Source organism: Cyphomyrmex costatus, unplaced genomic scaffold, assembly GCF_001594065.2.
Source record: "Cyphomyrmex costatus isolate MS0001 unplaced genomic scaffold, Ccosl1.0 scaffold60, whole genome shotgun sequence".
Taxonomy (NCBI): domain Eukaryota; kingdom Metazoa; phylum Arthropoda; class Insecta; order Hymenoptera; family Formicidae; genus Cyphomyrmex; species Cyphomyrmex costatus.
Genome location: NW_017280156.1, coordinates 256,309 through 270,761, shown reverse-complemented (window position 1 = coordinate 270,761; position 14,453 = coordinate 256,309). Strand labels below are relative to the sequence as shown.

General features: G+C 32.6%; 5 protein-coding genes across 5 annotated transcripts; 1 reads left to right on the top strand and 4 right to left on the bottom strand.

Annotated features, from left to right (window-relative positions):
* Nucleotides 1-9: 9 nt before the first annotated feature.
* LOC108779552 (transmembrane protein 185A) lies at nt 10-2,108 on the bottom strand. Its single transcript, XM_018546979.1, has 6 exons — nt 1,838-2,108; nt 1,357-1,702; nt 980-1,279; nt 758-881; nt 148-373; nt 10-46 (listed from the first exon to the last, which is right to left on the bottom strand). Exons 1-5 carry the CDS (start codon nt 1,873-1,875, stop codon nt 162-164), a joined length of 1,020 nt encoding a protein of 339 aa, XP_018402481.1. The 5' UTR covers nt 1,876-2,108; the 3' UTR covers nt 10-46; nt 148-161.
* A 2,044-nt stretch (nt 2,109-4,152) lies between these two features.
* Nucleotides 4,153-5,259, bottom strand: LOC108779557 (mpv17-like protein 2). The gene is made up of 4 exons (XM_018546985.1): nt 5,151-5,259; nt 4,636-5,072; nt 4,362-4,487; nt 4,153-4,260 (listed from the first exon to the last, which is right to left on the bottom strand). Exons 1-4 carry the CDS (start codon nt 5,176-5,178, stop codon nt 4,243-4,245), a joined length of 609 nt encoding a protein of 202 aa, XP_018402487.1. The 5' UTR covers nt 5,179-5,259; the 3' UTR covers nt 4,153-4,242.
* Nucleotides 5,260-6,278: 1,019 nt separating this feature from the next.
* RpL37-1 (ribosomal protein L37-1) lies at nt 6,279-7,672 on the bottom strand. The gene is made up of 4 exons (XM_018546977.1): nt 7,611-7,672; nt 6,971-7,106; nt 6,772-6,856; nt 6,279-6,411 (listed from the first exon to the last, which is right to left on the bottom strand). The coding sequence occupies exons 1-4, from the start codon at nt 7,611-7,613 to the stop codon at nt 6,360-6,362; spliced, it is 276 nt and encodes a 91-aa protein (XP_018402479.1). The 5' UTR covers nt 7,614-7,672; the 3' UTR covers nt 6,279-6,359.
* A 460-nt stretch (nt 7,673-8,132) lies between these two features.
* eIF2Bgamma (eukaryotic translation initiation factor 2B subunit gamma) lies at nt 8,133-9,880 on the bottom strand. Its single transcript, XM_018546963.1, has 4 exons — nt 9,198-9,880; nt 8,817-9,123; nt 8,359-8,594; nt 8,133-8,289 (listed from the first exon to the last, which is right to left on the bottom strand). The coding sequence occupies exons 1-4, from the start codon at nt 9,872-9,874 to the stop codon at nt 8,133-8,135; spliced, it is 1,377 nt and encodes a 458-aa protein (XP_018402465.1). The 5' UTR covers nt 9,875-9,880.
* Nucleotides 9,881-12,400: 2,520 nt separating this feature from the next.
* Trmt6 (tRNA methyltransferase 6 non-catalytic subunit) lies at nt 12,401-14,141 on the top strand. The gene is made up of 2 exons (XM_018546962.1): nt 12,401-12,464; nt 12,546-14,141. The coding sequence occupies exon 2, from the start codon at nt 12,603-12,605 to the stop codon at nt 14,046-14,048; it is 1,446 nt and encodes a 481-aa protein (XP_018402464.1). The 5' UTR covers nt 12,401-12,464; nt 12,546-12,602; the 3' UTR covers nt 14,049-14,141.
* The last annotated feature ends 312 nt before the right edge of the window (nt 14,142-14,453 follow it).

Sequence of the window (14,453 nt, the reverse complement as noted above, 5' to 3'; positions counted from 1 at the left end):
AGTCAGTTGCATTAAAAATAACAATTAAAAAATATCCGAGCTAACCCTGAAAGATAATAGAACGAGGAATTTTGAACACTGTCAATTTGCACTAAACATTGCTGTATGATGTAATACATATCTCAAATATATTTTTGTAACAAATACCTGTTTTGAGCCAATCAGTCAGGCATGTCTATAGAGATAATAGGCACAACAGGTTTCATTAGGTCGATTTTCTTAATAAGTTTCTCGCCTTTTTCCGTAATCATTGGCTCATTTGGTGGTTGATCGCGTTCGTCTCTTGGTTGATAAGAAATATTACCATATTCTTGAAGCAATGGACATAAACCTAGCAGGAAGTGACAAAAGTCTTTTCTGATACCAAACCACCCTAAACAAAAATTTCATCATAATAATGAAGTAATCTTATATACATATATTATATCAAAAGAAACAAAATAATATATCATTATCCTTTAGGATAACTTTAGTAAGCCTATTCAAAATTTAGCTTTCTCTCTTTCTCTCTCACTCACTCATGAACTAAATACTTCCATCTTTCTAATGTCTTGTTAAATGATAAAGATAGAAAACAAAAAGAATAAACACTAGAGTTCTGCCTAACAATTAACTGCTCTAATGTTTATCCTTTTTTGTTTTCCATCCATCTTGCTCAACGAGATGTGGGAACGTTTTATGTTTTTTTGCACAAGCTAAGTTTTGGACAGACTCTCTAAACTAATATTAAATAATAATCTACAAGATTATGCCTTACATCTATTTCCGCCTTTTGCACCAAAAGACATAAAAATAAGTGTCATGTGCGACAGGAGAAGTGGCATTGCCACCGTTATATAATTTATTGAAATATCTCCGTCTAATTTATTCGCTAGCAGTACCTAAAGCAGAATAATTTTTATCAAATAACGCTATAAAAAGAAAATTAAAATAATTACGATTTATTTAAGACATTCATAAAAAGATACACTAATTATACCTGAAATACTAAAATGGGAACAACGAGAAATGTATACGCTACTGCTGAGTGCAAGGAAGTCCGCCTCTGACGGGCATTGATCTGTGGAGTTCTCAATAAAACAGCAGCGAATACTATCGCATATAAAACAGCCACCAAAGATAAGCAAAGGAGTGCCCATAATGGCACAAATACAACTTCCCAACTCCATGTTATAAAACCATCTAATCTCAAAGCCAAAAAGATAAATTGCAATACATTCACTGCACAAAACAGTTCCAGTTCAAATGATCGATCATGTTTTACAGCCCAGATGCAAACCTAAATCACACGAATCAGAAAATGAAAGTATTCATTGATATAACTGCCAGTAGCAGTTCGAAGACATAATTACTTACAGCAATTGATACTATGGAGATAAAAATCAAAGGTATGAATACCAGTATCCATAAGTGTCTCTCTGATTCTAATTTGTCGCATACTAACAATTCAAACATCAACAAGATCAAATGCAATGCTAGAGTAATCAGCATTGCTTTATAATGTACATAGGCATCTCCTTCTAATCTCGCATGAGGATGCCTCCACCAGACATAGCTTCCAACTATTGCTCCTAGAATCACCATGCCTTTCCAAAACCATATTGGACTGAATATCGACCAATAACTCCATTCAATAAAACCGTCCAGTCGAAGAGCAAATAGAGATGTGAATATCATCAAACATGTGTGTACCAGAAATTTACTGAAATTTAAAATTAATGCATATGACAGCCATGTATAAGTATTTAGATTCATACTTATGTGAATAATTAATACGTCGTTACAAAAGTGTCCGTAATGAGTTGCCGAGTATTGTATTGAATAACATGGAAATTACCTCGGGTTGAAGTCTTGAAAAAGCGTTTGCAAATTCATAATTGTCGGAGCGGTTATGTAGGCCAATTAAACGAAGAGAGCCTTCAGGTGACTCGTCGAGTGGAGATGCATGCTACGTGGAGCGCACCGACCTCATTTGCCACGGGTACCGTCACGGAAAGACGCAAACGATGCCTCGTGCATCTGTATTCACGAATAAAATAAATCACTATTCGATATAACCAAAATTTCGAGCATACTGAAGTCAGCTAATAATCATCGGCTATTCCAAGTTCCCCCACTACTTTCCTCTTCCTTCCGGGCTCACACACTCACACTCTCTCTCACTCGCTACACTCACAGTTCACTAGGTATTTATATCTATATGGGAGATTCTTCGACTAAACTCCGATCAACTTACAAATTAATCAAATAATAATAATAGCAGTATTATTTTATTAATAATTATATAATGGAATTATTAACTTTTTATTGTTTAAGGTTTAAGTTATACACATTTAATCGCTTTAGACAATTTTGTCAGTTAAATTAATCGCTGATTGAATTAATTAACTTAATTATCAAATATTTTTATTAGCAAGAAGCATTAATTTTTTTATTAAAAACGATAAATTATATGTTGTTGAAATTTTATCCAAATTGTATCATATTTAATATTAATCGCTGATTTAATCGGAATTTAGTCGTCTTTCAAGTCGTCCTTCTTCATTTATTTCTAGTTTTTAGAAAAAGATGAAAAGTTAAAGTTGAAGTTAATCTACTACATTGATGGACACAATCATTCAATGCTCATTTCATTTAACAATAAGTATATTGATTAGTTAATATTTAAGACGCGATTCGAAGATTATATTGATGTAAGTACGAAGGATATTTATATATTGTTATCGCGGTGCAAAATTTCCAATCATATATTGATATCGCAGATAATTTATAGAAGTTGGAAACTACAATTAATTTATATATCATTGCAGAAAAGTGAGTGAGACATAATAATAATAAGTGACAATAAAAGAGCTGCATATACAGGATAAGTATATATGATATATCTTCTTTTATTTGAGATAATAATAATTATCGGCATAAATAACTTATTTAAAAAATGTAGATATCTTTACAATTGTTTTCTATATAATAATAATAATTTTATATATATCTTTATTTTATACAAAAACGTAAAGTTTCTCTCTAAATTCTTTGGGATAGATTCTCAGTCTTGAAAGAATGTGTGGTTCAATTTTCAATATTTAAAAGTCAGATTTTACTTTTCACAAAGTGAGATTGACTCTAAATTCAAGCTTTAGAGAGTTGTAAAAATCGTATTTTAATTCCAGGCTGTCTTATATTGTTGTTAGCGAAACAGAAAAAACAAAGGCAATATGCGAGTATAGCGGGAAACGCCAGCGAGGTCTGTTACAAAATCCTGTACTTCACACGCAAAATATTTTCGTCAATTATTTATGATTTCGTATCGCACGACGGTTGAATTTATTGTTTGTGTTTATATCCGTTAATCGTGTTTGCTCGTGACGACGTCCGACTGGTTAGAAGACCGTATAATCCCACTGTCGCCGAATGTCAAACAAAAGCTGCTGAACAAATAAATAAACTCAATGAGAGATTATTGCGCGTGATAAGACGATCTCATTGTGGATATGCGTTTTAGGATATGCGTCGTCGCGTGTCCAGAAACCACTTCAGTCGTCATTATTTCGCAACCATACGCCGCATTAATTCTCTCCACGCGCGTACGAATAAATTTACAATTCAAATTCAAGCTTGAATGTCACCAATAAATTTCCGAGTTCTCCATCAGATTTGTTCGTGTGTGAATTAACGGCGTTATGAGGTAAGAGATATCTCGCAAAGAATTCTCATTCTCACAGAAAAATAAACAATATATGTAACACGTTTAACAATTAATGTCACAACGTAGTTTCAAAATTGAATTTTTTTTTTCAACTTTAAGATAGTCACGATGAGCCAAGCAGAAGTTGCCATTAATAATAAAACTATTATTTCTTCGAAGAAAATCACCGCAATTATTGTAATTAATAAAAACCATCTTAACATTAACAGAATTTTAATTGTTATTGAATTGATAGTTTCTTGCACATTTGAACCAGGAACTACAATGGACGATTACTCGCATTTATTTGTCATTCTGATAAAAATCTTAGAAATGAACAAATAGATCGAATCGATAAGACATCGGAATGGGAAAATACGGTAATCTTACTCAGAAATTCTTTCTGACAGCATTTTATTGAACATTGTTATGATACAATTAGTAAAGATAAACTTATATATGCTTCCTAATTATTATTTACATAGTCATATCTTTTGTTCATACTGTCTCAGACTAGCCTTAGTCTGCGAAGAATTAGCCATGAGATGTTTATTTTGTCATTCGAAGTGAGCGTCCTGCGGATAAAGTAAATAATTATTACTACTTCATTGAGATAGCTCATAATTTAATAATATTTGTTTAATTGTAACTTGATAAACGTATAGGTAAAACTTACATATTTCATATATGATAGGAAAATGTCATAGACCATCGTCATAGCGTTTGTATAAAGTACCCGATAATGCAGAGGCACAAAGAAGAAATTAATGCATTGCGTAGGAGGCCAAAAGCAGCAATCGACCTGGCAGTACAATTTCAATAAGTTATTATATACATTATATTTTAAAAAGAAAACTTTCGATAACTGTTTTTGAATCTTAATTATTATACAAACACGCTCTTTACAGTTATTGAAATATTGATTAACGAGTATAGATTACATTCCTTACTTTCCACGTTTCGCCGAACTTTAACTTTAGCTCTTTACAGATTTCATCAATTTTGCGGCTCTCCAGAATCCCGAGGCCGACGAAAAATATCGTTAAACACGTGGGACTCGCAATCGATTGGTCTAGAAACGTTTTTTTGAGGACCGACTTTGCGTTCCTGCCTGGCAAAACCTTGTCTAGGAGCATATAGAACCAATGATGAAACGGACCTTGAAGCAGTCCTACAATCATCATATTCCTAGTCCTTATATAATCGTGTCCGTACGTGCTAGAAATTGCCGCCACCTTTTCATCTTCTGGTGACGCTGCTACAACGCTGCTCGGAAAGTATTTATGAGAACAATGCTTCTTCCAATGTTCGCTGCGCTGCTGGATCACATCTCCTGCTGCCATCATAAAACCACAACTCACAGTGTTGGTAACTATTAGATATTTACCTGCACAGCCAAAAATTCAAATTTCAGACAATCGAGCGGCTATTATTTCTATTATAAAAATAAAAAATGTGCACTTACCAAACAATAGCTGACGCAGAATACCCATTTGTATACAGAATTATACTATGTAAATCTTGTGAAAATTCGTTTGGTATTGAAACAAATTTTATATATGTAGTAGAAACGTTAATTAAATCGTTCTTTTTTTTATCAATTTAATTTATTAATGAGATACCTTTTCTTTCCTTTGATCAGCTACTTGAATTCTAAGTACGTTCTTTTTCTTTACATTTATTATTATTGAGCGAATTATCTTCTTAATTCCTTGGTGCTTGTGGAGACAATTAATTGATCTACCTTCTCAATCACATTAATGACATACCTTATCTTTCCTTTGATCAATTATTTGGATTTTAAGTGCGCTCCGTTTTTTTTAAATTTATTATTATTTAATCGAGCAAATCTTCTTAATTCTGCGATGCTTATGGAGACGAAACGTTCGCTGAATATTGTTTCGTGGCATAACTTTCAAATTGGCAAGTTGAAGAACAACGGTCTTCAAGTGCAGTATCGGCTGATGCCTAGATGCACAATGAAACTACACCAATCATCCGAGTTATCATCGTGTATCAAACGTACTGTTTGGCGAGATCGGTGGCTTGCTGAATATATGGGACGCCGCGATAATTAAAAATTCCGCGAAGATTGTACAAACGATATATAGACAATACACCTTATCTTTCTGATCGCGTATGTCTTCAAATTTTCTTGTCAGAGATGATATAACACGTAAGAATATGTATACAGTTTTATCAGAAGTTCATGTTTACAAATACTATTCGATGTATTAATAGAAAAAAAATTAGAGAAAAGAACGAAGATAATATACAAGAATGTATACTTTATTTTAAACTTTATCTTACTTATTTATCCAATATAATAAAAAAGCCTTTTAGAGTCAATAGAAGTTCTTAGTGTGTATAGAAATCAAGTTTATTTAACAACACAAAATAAACGTTTAAATTTATCCTATGTAGAATTCCATTCAAGAATGAAACTATAAAAGAATCACAAAAGTTTTGGATAATGTAATAAAAAAAAGTGCATGAAATTTAAAATATTTATAGTTAAAAATACTTTAGCAAAGTAAATAATTAAATAATACAATGTAATTATAATTATTTAATTAGAAAGAATTCTCAAATGTTAATTTTATGATTGGATTTTTTTATTGATAGTCAAAATTGTACAACTTAATTAGACAATAAGACAAAGGGAATCGATGTATTACTTAGCTGCAACAGCTTTGGGTTTTGGCAAGCCTTCCCTGAATCCATTCCTGTAAACACAAATAAAATTATTTATGTATATTGTATACATAAATTATAAAAAAAATTAGATATAAACGAAAAAAGTTAAAAGGACGTTGTAAGAGTCAAAAGAAATAATTTAAAACAACAATTAAAAAAGAAAAACGCATATATGTAATACATTAAAAATTAACAATATAAAAATATTTGTTTAAAATTCGAAAATGTACATTAAAAAATAACAATATTAAAAAATTAGATAATGTTATATCTCTTATTTAATAAAAAGATTTTTAAAAATATAAAAAGATGAACAGCTATTTAAAAATCTATAGATTTTTAGTTCAATTTAATTTGTTATCACATTTCTAACAGCCATTGTAGCTTACTTGAATTTACGGCGTACGATTTTAAGATGACGCATGCGACCAGTGCCAGTGGTCTTCCTCCTCTTTGCCTTGACTGACCAGTTATCTGTAGTCATCAAACATCATCAAATTAATATTTCTACATTAATATTAAATATTTAAGTAAACATAAGATTGTTCTTCTATGTAAAATATGTTATTTTACACAGCGGCAACTTACATGAACGCATTTTCTTAGCTGGATAGCCACATTGTGCACATTTGGACTTCTGGATGTGATAAGAGCTACGTCCACATCTTCTGCACAACGTGTGCGTCTTGTTACGCCGCTTACCAAAACTGGATGTACCCTTCGTCTGTGAACATTAACAGCTTAAACTATAACATCTGACTCCATATTATAAATTATAGAAAGATAAATCAATAATAGCACGATATAAAAAAGAATGATTTTAAACCATATTTATGGATAAATAAACGAAAGATAAATATTCGTCTGTGAACATGAAGAAAAAACTGTAACATCTGATTACATGTTGCACTTTATAGGAAAAAAATGAATTAGTGACGGTACGATATAAAGAAGGGCTATTTTAAATTATCTTTGTGGATAAATAAGTGAAAGATAAACATACTTTAGGAAATAAGTGATGTCAAAGTGTTATCACGTAAACATTATTATAACATAACCTGTAAACCGGTATCATGTCAGTATCATGCGTAACATTTTTCTTGTCCGATAATATTTAATTATGTCGGTTCTATGAAAATTAAGAACATCTTTTCCGCACCGATCAATCGACCGGCTATTAGGATCGCTACAAAATAAATCGATTTAAATAACATATATCCATGCTCACCATTTTAGATGAGAAAGCACTCCAAAAGAAGAAATAAGGGTGTACTGTTCCAAATCCGAAGTTCGGAGAGGTTCGGAATGTTCGGATTCCGATTTCCGAACGTTTCTTCGTTCAATCAAAATTCAACCAATAGGGAATGAGACATTTTTAAACGACCTCTATAGATGTCGATTGGAACTACTATAAAATTTGTACTCAAATGGTAAAGTTATTCAAAACAAATATAAAAATTAACTAAAATTGAATTAATTTTATTTATTTAGTAAACTAAATATTAAGTATCGATAAAATTTAAAATTTACTTCTCAAAGTATAGGAAATAAAATTTAACTATCTTGCAAAAAAATATTAATCTAAATGGTTACTTTAACAATATAAATATGAAATTACTGCTTACTTAGACACATTTTTATAATCTAAATAGTGAATTACAAAAGGCAACTTTGTACATTAAAATTTTTTTACAAATAATATAATTTAATATTTACAATAATGTATACAAAATACAAAACAAAAATTAAATTAAATTTCTATAAGTCTATCTGCATCAGTGAGTACTTCGTGAGAATGTTGACTACTAGATTTCACTACGTGTTGTGCTCCAACTACGCAATTCTTTAATTCAGTGCCTTCCTCGATGGTACAGCCATTACACAGTATGCAGTTATGTATAACACATCTGTAAAAAAAAGAAAAAACGACTTGTAAAATATATTAAACAAATAATTTCAATAACATTTTGACTTACCTTTGCTTAATAGTTACATGTCCCATTATCACGCTCTGAGATATTCTTGTTTTTGATTCCACGGTACTGTTAGGCCCGATATGATTACTTTTCAACCATGTTTTTTCCTCGATCAACGAATTATCGCCTATGCGACATTCTTGCATCTGTGTACTACGCACAGTCGCTGAGCTCGAGATACATGGCAACAACGGTAACTGATCAATATTTTTATCATCATTCCACCATTCTGATATCTGTGTATAGAATATTTCTTAAATTAGTTAAACTTAAAAAAATCTCTTAATTTATAATATAAATAATAAAACATAAACATATTATTTGCGATTCATAATCTACGAAAGCAGATGAGAGTTTTAGTAGATGACTCTCGAATTCTCGACTCTCTTCCGTGTATGTTTTTAATATATATTATTGCTTTATTATGAAGATTTATAAAATGAATAACACTACTCAACCTTAGCATTTGCAAGATGATACATTTGTATAGTATTTGCTCTAAGACCGAACTTTTCATTCGATACATGAGCATAACATCGAATTACATCCCCATTATATGCATCCTCCAAATCAGTATTATGATCATTGAAGGCTGACATCTTTCTTATCAGCTCATCTAACGGTTTCTCCAATGCAAAATGGAAAATGTCATCCTTCAAATCCATTTGTACCATAGACGTTTTATCATCTATAGACTGTTTAGGTCTAGACAATTGTTTACCGACTATATATGGCAGAAGCTCACCCTTCAGTGTTGTAAAATTTCTGAAAAACATTTTTACATTTGATTAGATTTACATTTAGCCTCTTCAATGTTTTGCCCTAATAAAATTACTGACTTGTTATATATTAAGAAATCTATCACCCATTTGTTAATGATATACAAATGTGCGTCCATTAATTTGGAGTGAATAGTGAAGCTAGCATGCTTTCTTAGCAGCCTCTGCGAGATGTTAATTGTTTCCTCAAAATCAGATGCAGAAGCCAAGAATACCAATCGTCCTGTATTATTGTCGATACCAATTAAGTCTGTTTCTGGTTTTTGTTTGTTTTTTAGACCTGGCGTTACGAAGTCGTCTGGCATTTTCGGCACAGGCAACATAAGAGCAGTTACACTCGCATTGTGTTTTCTGTATAAATTCAGAATCTCTGATAAATCCACATTTGTGATCAAATCGCAGGATATCACCAAGATGTCTGTATATATTTTTTCGTGAATGAGTCTGATAGAATCGGCCGTGCCAAGGTCCTCGGCTCCTGGAATTCCTACAAATTCTATCTTGATTTTCAGACCCAATTTATCCAATGACATTAACACATCGGATTTTGTTGCTTCAGCAATAACAACAATTGCTTCTTTGAAGCCCGAACGCTCAAGGATTTGTAAGGGATACCAGATCATAGGAACATTTGCAATCGGCAATAAACATTTTGGTTGGCCTGCTGTAAGCTCTGTCATACGGGAACCTTTTCCTCCCGCAAGCACAATAGCTTGGAATTCATTATGACGATTCATTTTTATTCTCTGTAATCATTAAAATATAAAACACATCATTAAACACTTTAAGAGTTTTGTTATAATTAAAAAAAAACTGAAGATTTTGTTAAATGTTAGACTTTAATTATTTTTCTTTTAGGAGACACAATAAACACAAGCATGTTATTCCATTATGTTTATTTTGTATTTTAAATAATTATATTAAAATTAAATTAAAAAATTTTATTTTTATTATTTATTCATTGTGACCTGATTCATGTTTATAACATTCTTAGAAACACTTTATTCTTGTTGTTTATCAAAATTAATTAAAGAAATTAGACTGAAGAAATTAATTAAGAAAAATAATTTTATTTTCAATTAAAAAGCAGAACTTGATGCTTAATAATATTTATGTAAATTTTTGCAAATATATTTTTCATTAGTTTCATAAACAGTGCACCAATTCAATTTGTTGAACTTGAAATCCTGTTTTCTAAAAGCTGGTATCATAGGGTACTTTGCATTTAGTTATATAGTAAACACAAACATTATTCTATCTTTCTTGATATTCCATGAGTAACAAAGATTGAATATCATCTTGTATCAAATAAGAAGCACCTTTCATGATACATTTATATCAAGCGTATCACTCAGAGTATATTTTGAAGGTTAGTATTAATGACAACTACTTACGATTTCATTCAGATTATTTTACTTCAACGCTTTAGGCACATCACTATGCAGAAGAACATAAAAACATGACAGGAATATGTAATTATGCGAATTGTATAATGTGACTACACGATTTTTAAAAGAATACAAATCAAACGATTGTTCCAGATTAATTCAATACAGTTCTACTGAGTTCTACAACCAAACCAGGACAAACCATGTGCTCATTGCTTACCTAACCTAAAATTGATGGCCGTTGACGACAATACAATGTATAGTGGAACGATTTGATGTTAGCCTGCATGTGACTCTACAATGCGCATGCGCAAAACATCTTTTTTCTTTTCTCTTCTCCTCAAAGTGAAAAAAAAAAGAAAAAAGATGAACTGGTGCAAAAGTTTAGTCAAAAACAAAGACATAGAGAATGGACTGCGCGATCCCGTATCTATGTAGTATCAAAATGTGTCGACGAAAATGAGAGAGAGGGTCCGTGGAAGACGGCCATCTCTATCTTTTTTCATTCCATGGTGTAATGGAAGAGAGAATGAGAGGGAGATGGCCGTCTTCCACGGTCCCTCTCTCTCATTTTTGTTGACCATTTTGACACAAGGATCGCGCAGTCCATTCTCTATGTCTTTGGTCAAAAAGAACAGACCTTATGTATGTACTATATATTAAAACAGCTAGTCCCACCTCTACCACTACCACTATAATGATCAACATGCAAAGACGTTGGTACAGTTTGATATACTTTGGTTACCATACTAGAACCACGTGCTAGAACCACGCTAAAAAATCGCTTTTTAGAGTTTTTATGCTTTGTGAATATTTTACATAAATACAGAAAATATGGAACACGTATTTACTCGTACAATTGAACCAAACGGAAACCTCATCACGGATCCATTGGGAAATATACTGGTTCAACAAAAATCTTGTAAGTGCTTTTACTTTGTCGTGCAAACATACATTTTTATGATTTAAATTATATTATAGCTTATGTAAACGTGTCTTTGTTTTTTATTTTTATACACATTTTAGCTATAATTTTAGATATTTTGGCCGTTTTTGTTTATATATTTAAATTATGTATATAAAACTGACGGAATGTAAACATAATCGAACTATACTCTGTTCAACGAGAGAACTTTAATATGCGCATAGGAGATAATATAAAGTCGTAATCACACTACAGACTCTCGATTCTGACCCCCGACTCCTGACTCAAGAGTCGATCGAATAGAGTAATTTCTATTCTCGAGTCGGCAATCTTCCAATGCAAATCTACATATATTTAATCATCGCGTTTTATTAAATTTGTCGCGTTCTGCGCATGCGTGACGTTTCCAGACGTTTCTCGTCATTTCTCGTCGGGTCGGAGGCTACGTTCGGGCAATGAAAATAGAATGACATAAATAGCGCTAATAGCGTTTCCCCGAATCCAGCCGGAGTCTCGAATACGACGAAACGTTGTTATCCGGCGTTTGAAAATTGTGAAAACAACGCGGTTATGACGTCACACCGTGAACGGAATGGCTCCCGCAGACAGAACGCACTCCTGTAGTAAGCAAATCAGCCAATCATAGTTGAAAATACGATTAACATTTAAAATTTCTTGGCTGTGGGTTGGTCATTAATCATAATGATCATACTGCCACTACTATTGGTGTGCTGCAGACCTATAATGGGCGCATTCAGCAGAAAAGAGCGCTACGAGAGCGCTCGCTGTTATTGGTATATTCTTCCAGATTTTAAATTCTGATTGGATGATCTAGAAGAATACACCAATAACAGCGAGCGCTCTCGTAGCGCTCTTTTCTGCTGAATGCGCCCAATGCAAGTAGACTTGAAGCATTTCATGCACAAACCTAACCCGAAAAAGATGAAAATGGCGGATAATGCGGATAGTACATGTGGCAACAGTTGAAGAGGGTGGGGTGGAAAACATTGAAAGGTGATATACTACTTTCTCGCTTATAGAAAAATAATCTGGAAAAATTAATAAGAATATGGTTAAAAAATGTGTAAATTATAGGACCAGACATGCAAATAATTCAAGAAAGGCCTAACCTGTAGAACAATTGAGAGTACAATGAATGCTGTCGTGGAAGACACGTGCGAGTCGGTGGAGGATGTGATCACAGTGGGCACCCACGTGATAGTCAAGAAACAAGATTTCAGCAAGATATACAAAGTGTCTGAGAATGGTATTTTAATGTTAGGAAAAAATCAAAGGGTAGAAATGCAGGAAATCATTGGCAAACCATTCTGGAGCACGTTCGAGATGATACCCTTGCTGAGCAACAAGGGTACTTTCACCTTGAAACTGACAGATGAAATAGAACCATGGAACGATTTAAAGGGCGAGCTGAGTGGTTGTGACAATCGTTCCATCACAGATGATGGTACATCCCAACGGCTGTCGAAGGAGGAGATCTTGCAGTTGCGGGAAGCCGGTAAGACTGGCAAGGAAATAATCAGTAGCCTCATTGAGAACAGCAAATCTTTTTCTGCCAAGACGGAGTACTCCCAAGAGAAGTACATCAAAAAAAAGAAACTCAAATATTTTAGGTTCCTGACAATACACAAGACATCTATATTATTGTTGCATGAAGTATACTTTAAAAGAAAACACGAGAAAATCGGAGGATTGAGAATGGATGCTCTGGCACAGATGTTGTCCTACAGCGATGTACAATCTGATGGCTTGCACCTATTATACAGCAATGGATTTCAAGGATTACCTGCAGCGGCTATGATCAACAGAATAGGTATGAACACTAGTGGTTATCTAATCAACTTACATCCTGGTAACATGCCTCAAACTACATTCATTGAAGCCATGAACTTTCCCGAAGAATTAAGAAACAGGCACCTTGCAGTAAATATTTATACTTTTTTGAGATTACATTATCAAGGTGAATCAAGCATAATAGACAATATTTCCAAAAAGATTGTTAATAAAGGCATTGAAGAACAAGATACTGAAAAATCGTCGGAAGAATCTGAAGGAGAAACTATGAATGACGAAGTATCCGAAACGGACATGGAAGTTTCAGAACTAGAAACTGAAGCAAAAGAAAATGGTACGTTTCTTACAAACGATACTAGAGAAGATACCAATACTTTGAAACGAAAACTCGAATCTGAAAAGCTCGGGATAGAAGCAGCGGAATTGAAGAAACCGAAGAAATCTACAAATCAATTAAAATGGTTGTTAGAAACAAAACGCGCTGTGGATTTATTAAGCAGCACGAAAGCCCGTGGTTTAACAATCGTAGCGAAAGAGCATCCTTTACAAATCGCAAACGCATTGCTGCCCTTCTTGGGAATCTCACGGCCGTTTGTTATCTTCCATGCGCATCGGGAACCTTTGCAGGAAACTTATGTGGAACTCAAGCAGAAACGCAATGTAATAAATTTGAAATTGTTTACGAACTTTTTACGTTCGTATCAAGTATTGCCCGACAGGACACACCCCGATATTTTGACGAATGATACCGGTGGTTATATTTTAACGGGTTACTTAGTTGAGTAACACATAAAAATTGTTTTTATCAAATTTTGACATGAAAAATTGATCCGTTTAGACTCGCATACTCAATACCAATGAAATACTAAACAAGTAAAATACGACATTAGAAAAAAATTTATAAACGGATTATAATTTTTTTACGCAAATATAATTCTATAATGTACATATTTTTGCGTTCATATTATTTTAGCCTCTGAAGCATTATAATAATTGCTCTTTTATATTTTATATCTTTTATTTTAAAAGAAAATTGTATAAGGATTGTAATAAGAATTATTAATATCTGTAAATTAAAAAAAATATTTTTATTGCAGTTTTCTTTTTGCAATAAATTGTAATATTAAATTTTAAATTCTGTAAAATTAATTTATCTTCAAACATTCAAAATTTTTTGCTCCTTTGTTTCTT

Bases quoted from the DNA above. Each gene is read 5' to 3' on its own strand.
- LOC108779552 (XM_018546979.1), bottom strand. From the start codon at position 1,875: ATGAATTTGCAAACGCTTTTTCAAGACTTCAACCCGAG. The intron at 1,280-1,356 runs GTAAGTAATTAT...CGTGTGATTTAG, and splicing joins TCTCCATAGTATCAATTGCT to GTTTGCATCTGGGCTGTAAA. The intron at 374-757 runs GTAAGGCATAAT...ATTTTTGTTTAG, and splicing joins TGCAAAAGGCGGAAATAGAT to GGTGGTTTGGTATCAGAAAA.
- LOC108779557 (XM_018546985.1), bottom strand. From the start codon at position 5,178: ATGGGTATTCTGCGTCAGCTATTGTTTG. The intron at 5,073-5,150 runs GTAAGTGCACAT...TTGGCTGTGCAG, and splicing joins TCTGCGTCAGCTATTGTTTG to GTAAATATCTAATAGTTACC. The intron at 4,488-4,635 runs GTAAGGAATGTA...TTGTACTGCCAG, and splicing joins AGTTCGGCGAAACGTGGAAA to GTCGATTGCTGCTTTTGGCC.
- RpL37-1 (XM_018546977.1), bottom strand. The intron at 6,857-6,970 runs GTAAGTTGCCGC...TGATGACTACAG, and splicing joins AGCTAAGAAAATGCGTTCAT to ATAACTGGTCAGTCAAGGCA. The intron at 6,412-6,771 runs GTAAGCTACAAT...TTGTGTTTACAG, and splicing joins ATCGTACGCCGTAAATTCAA to GAATGGATTCAGGGAAGGCT.
- eIF2Bgamma (XM_018546963.1), bottom strand. From the start codon at position 9,874: ATGAATCGTCATAATGAATTCCAAGCTATTGTGCTTGCGGGAGGAAAA. The intron at 8,595-8,816 runs GTTGAGTAGTGT...TTCTATACACAG, and splicing joins ATCATCTTGCAAATGCTAAG to ATATCAGAATGGTGGAATGA. The intron at 8,290-8,358 runs GTAAGTCAAAAT...TTTTTTTTACAG, and splicing joins CATGTAACTATTAAGCAAAG to ATGTGTTATACATAACTGCA.
- Trmt6 (XM_018546962.1), top strand. From the start codon at position 12,603: ATGAATGCTGTCGTGGAAGACACGTGCGAGTCGGTGGAGGATGTGATC.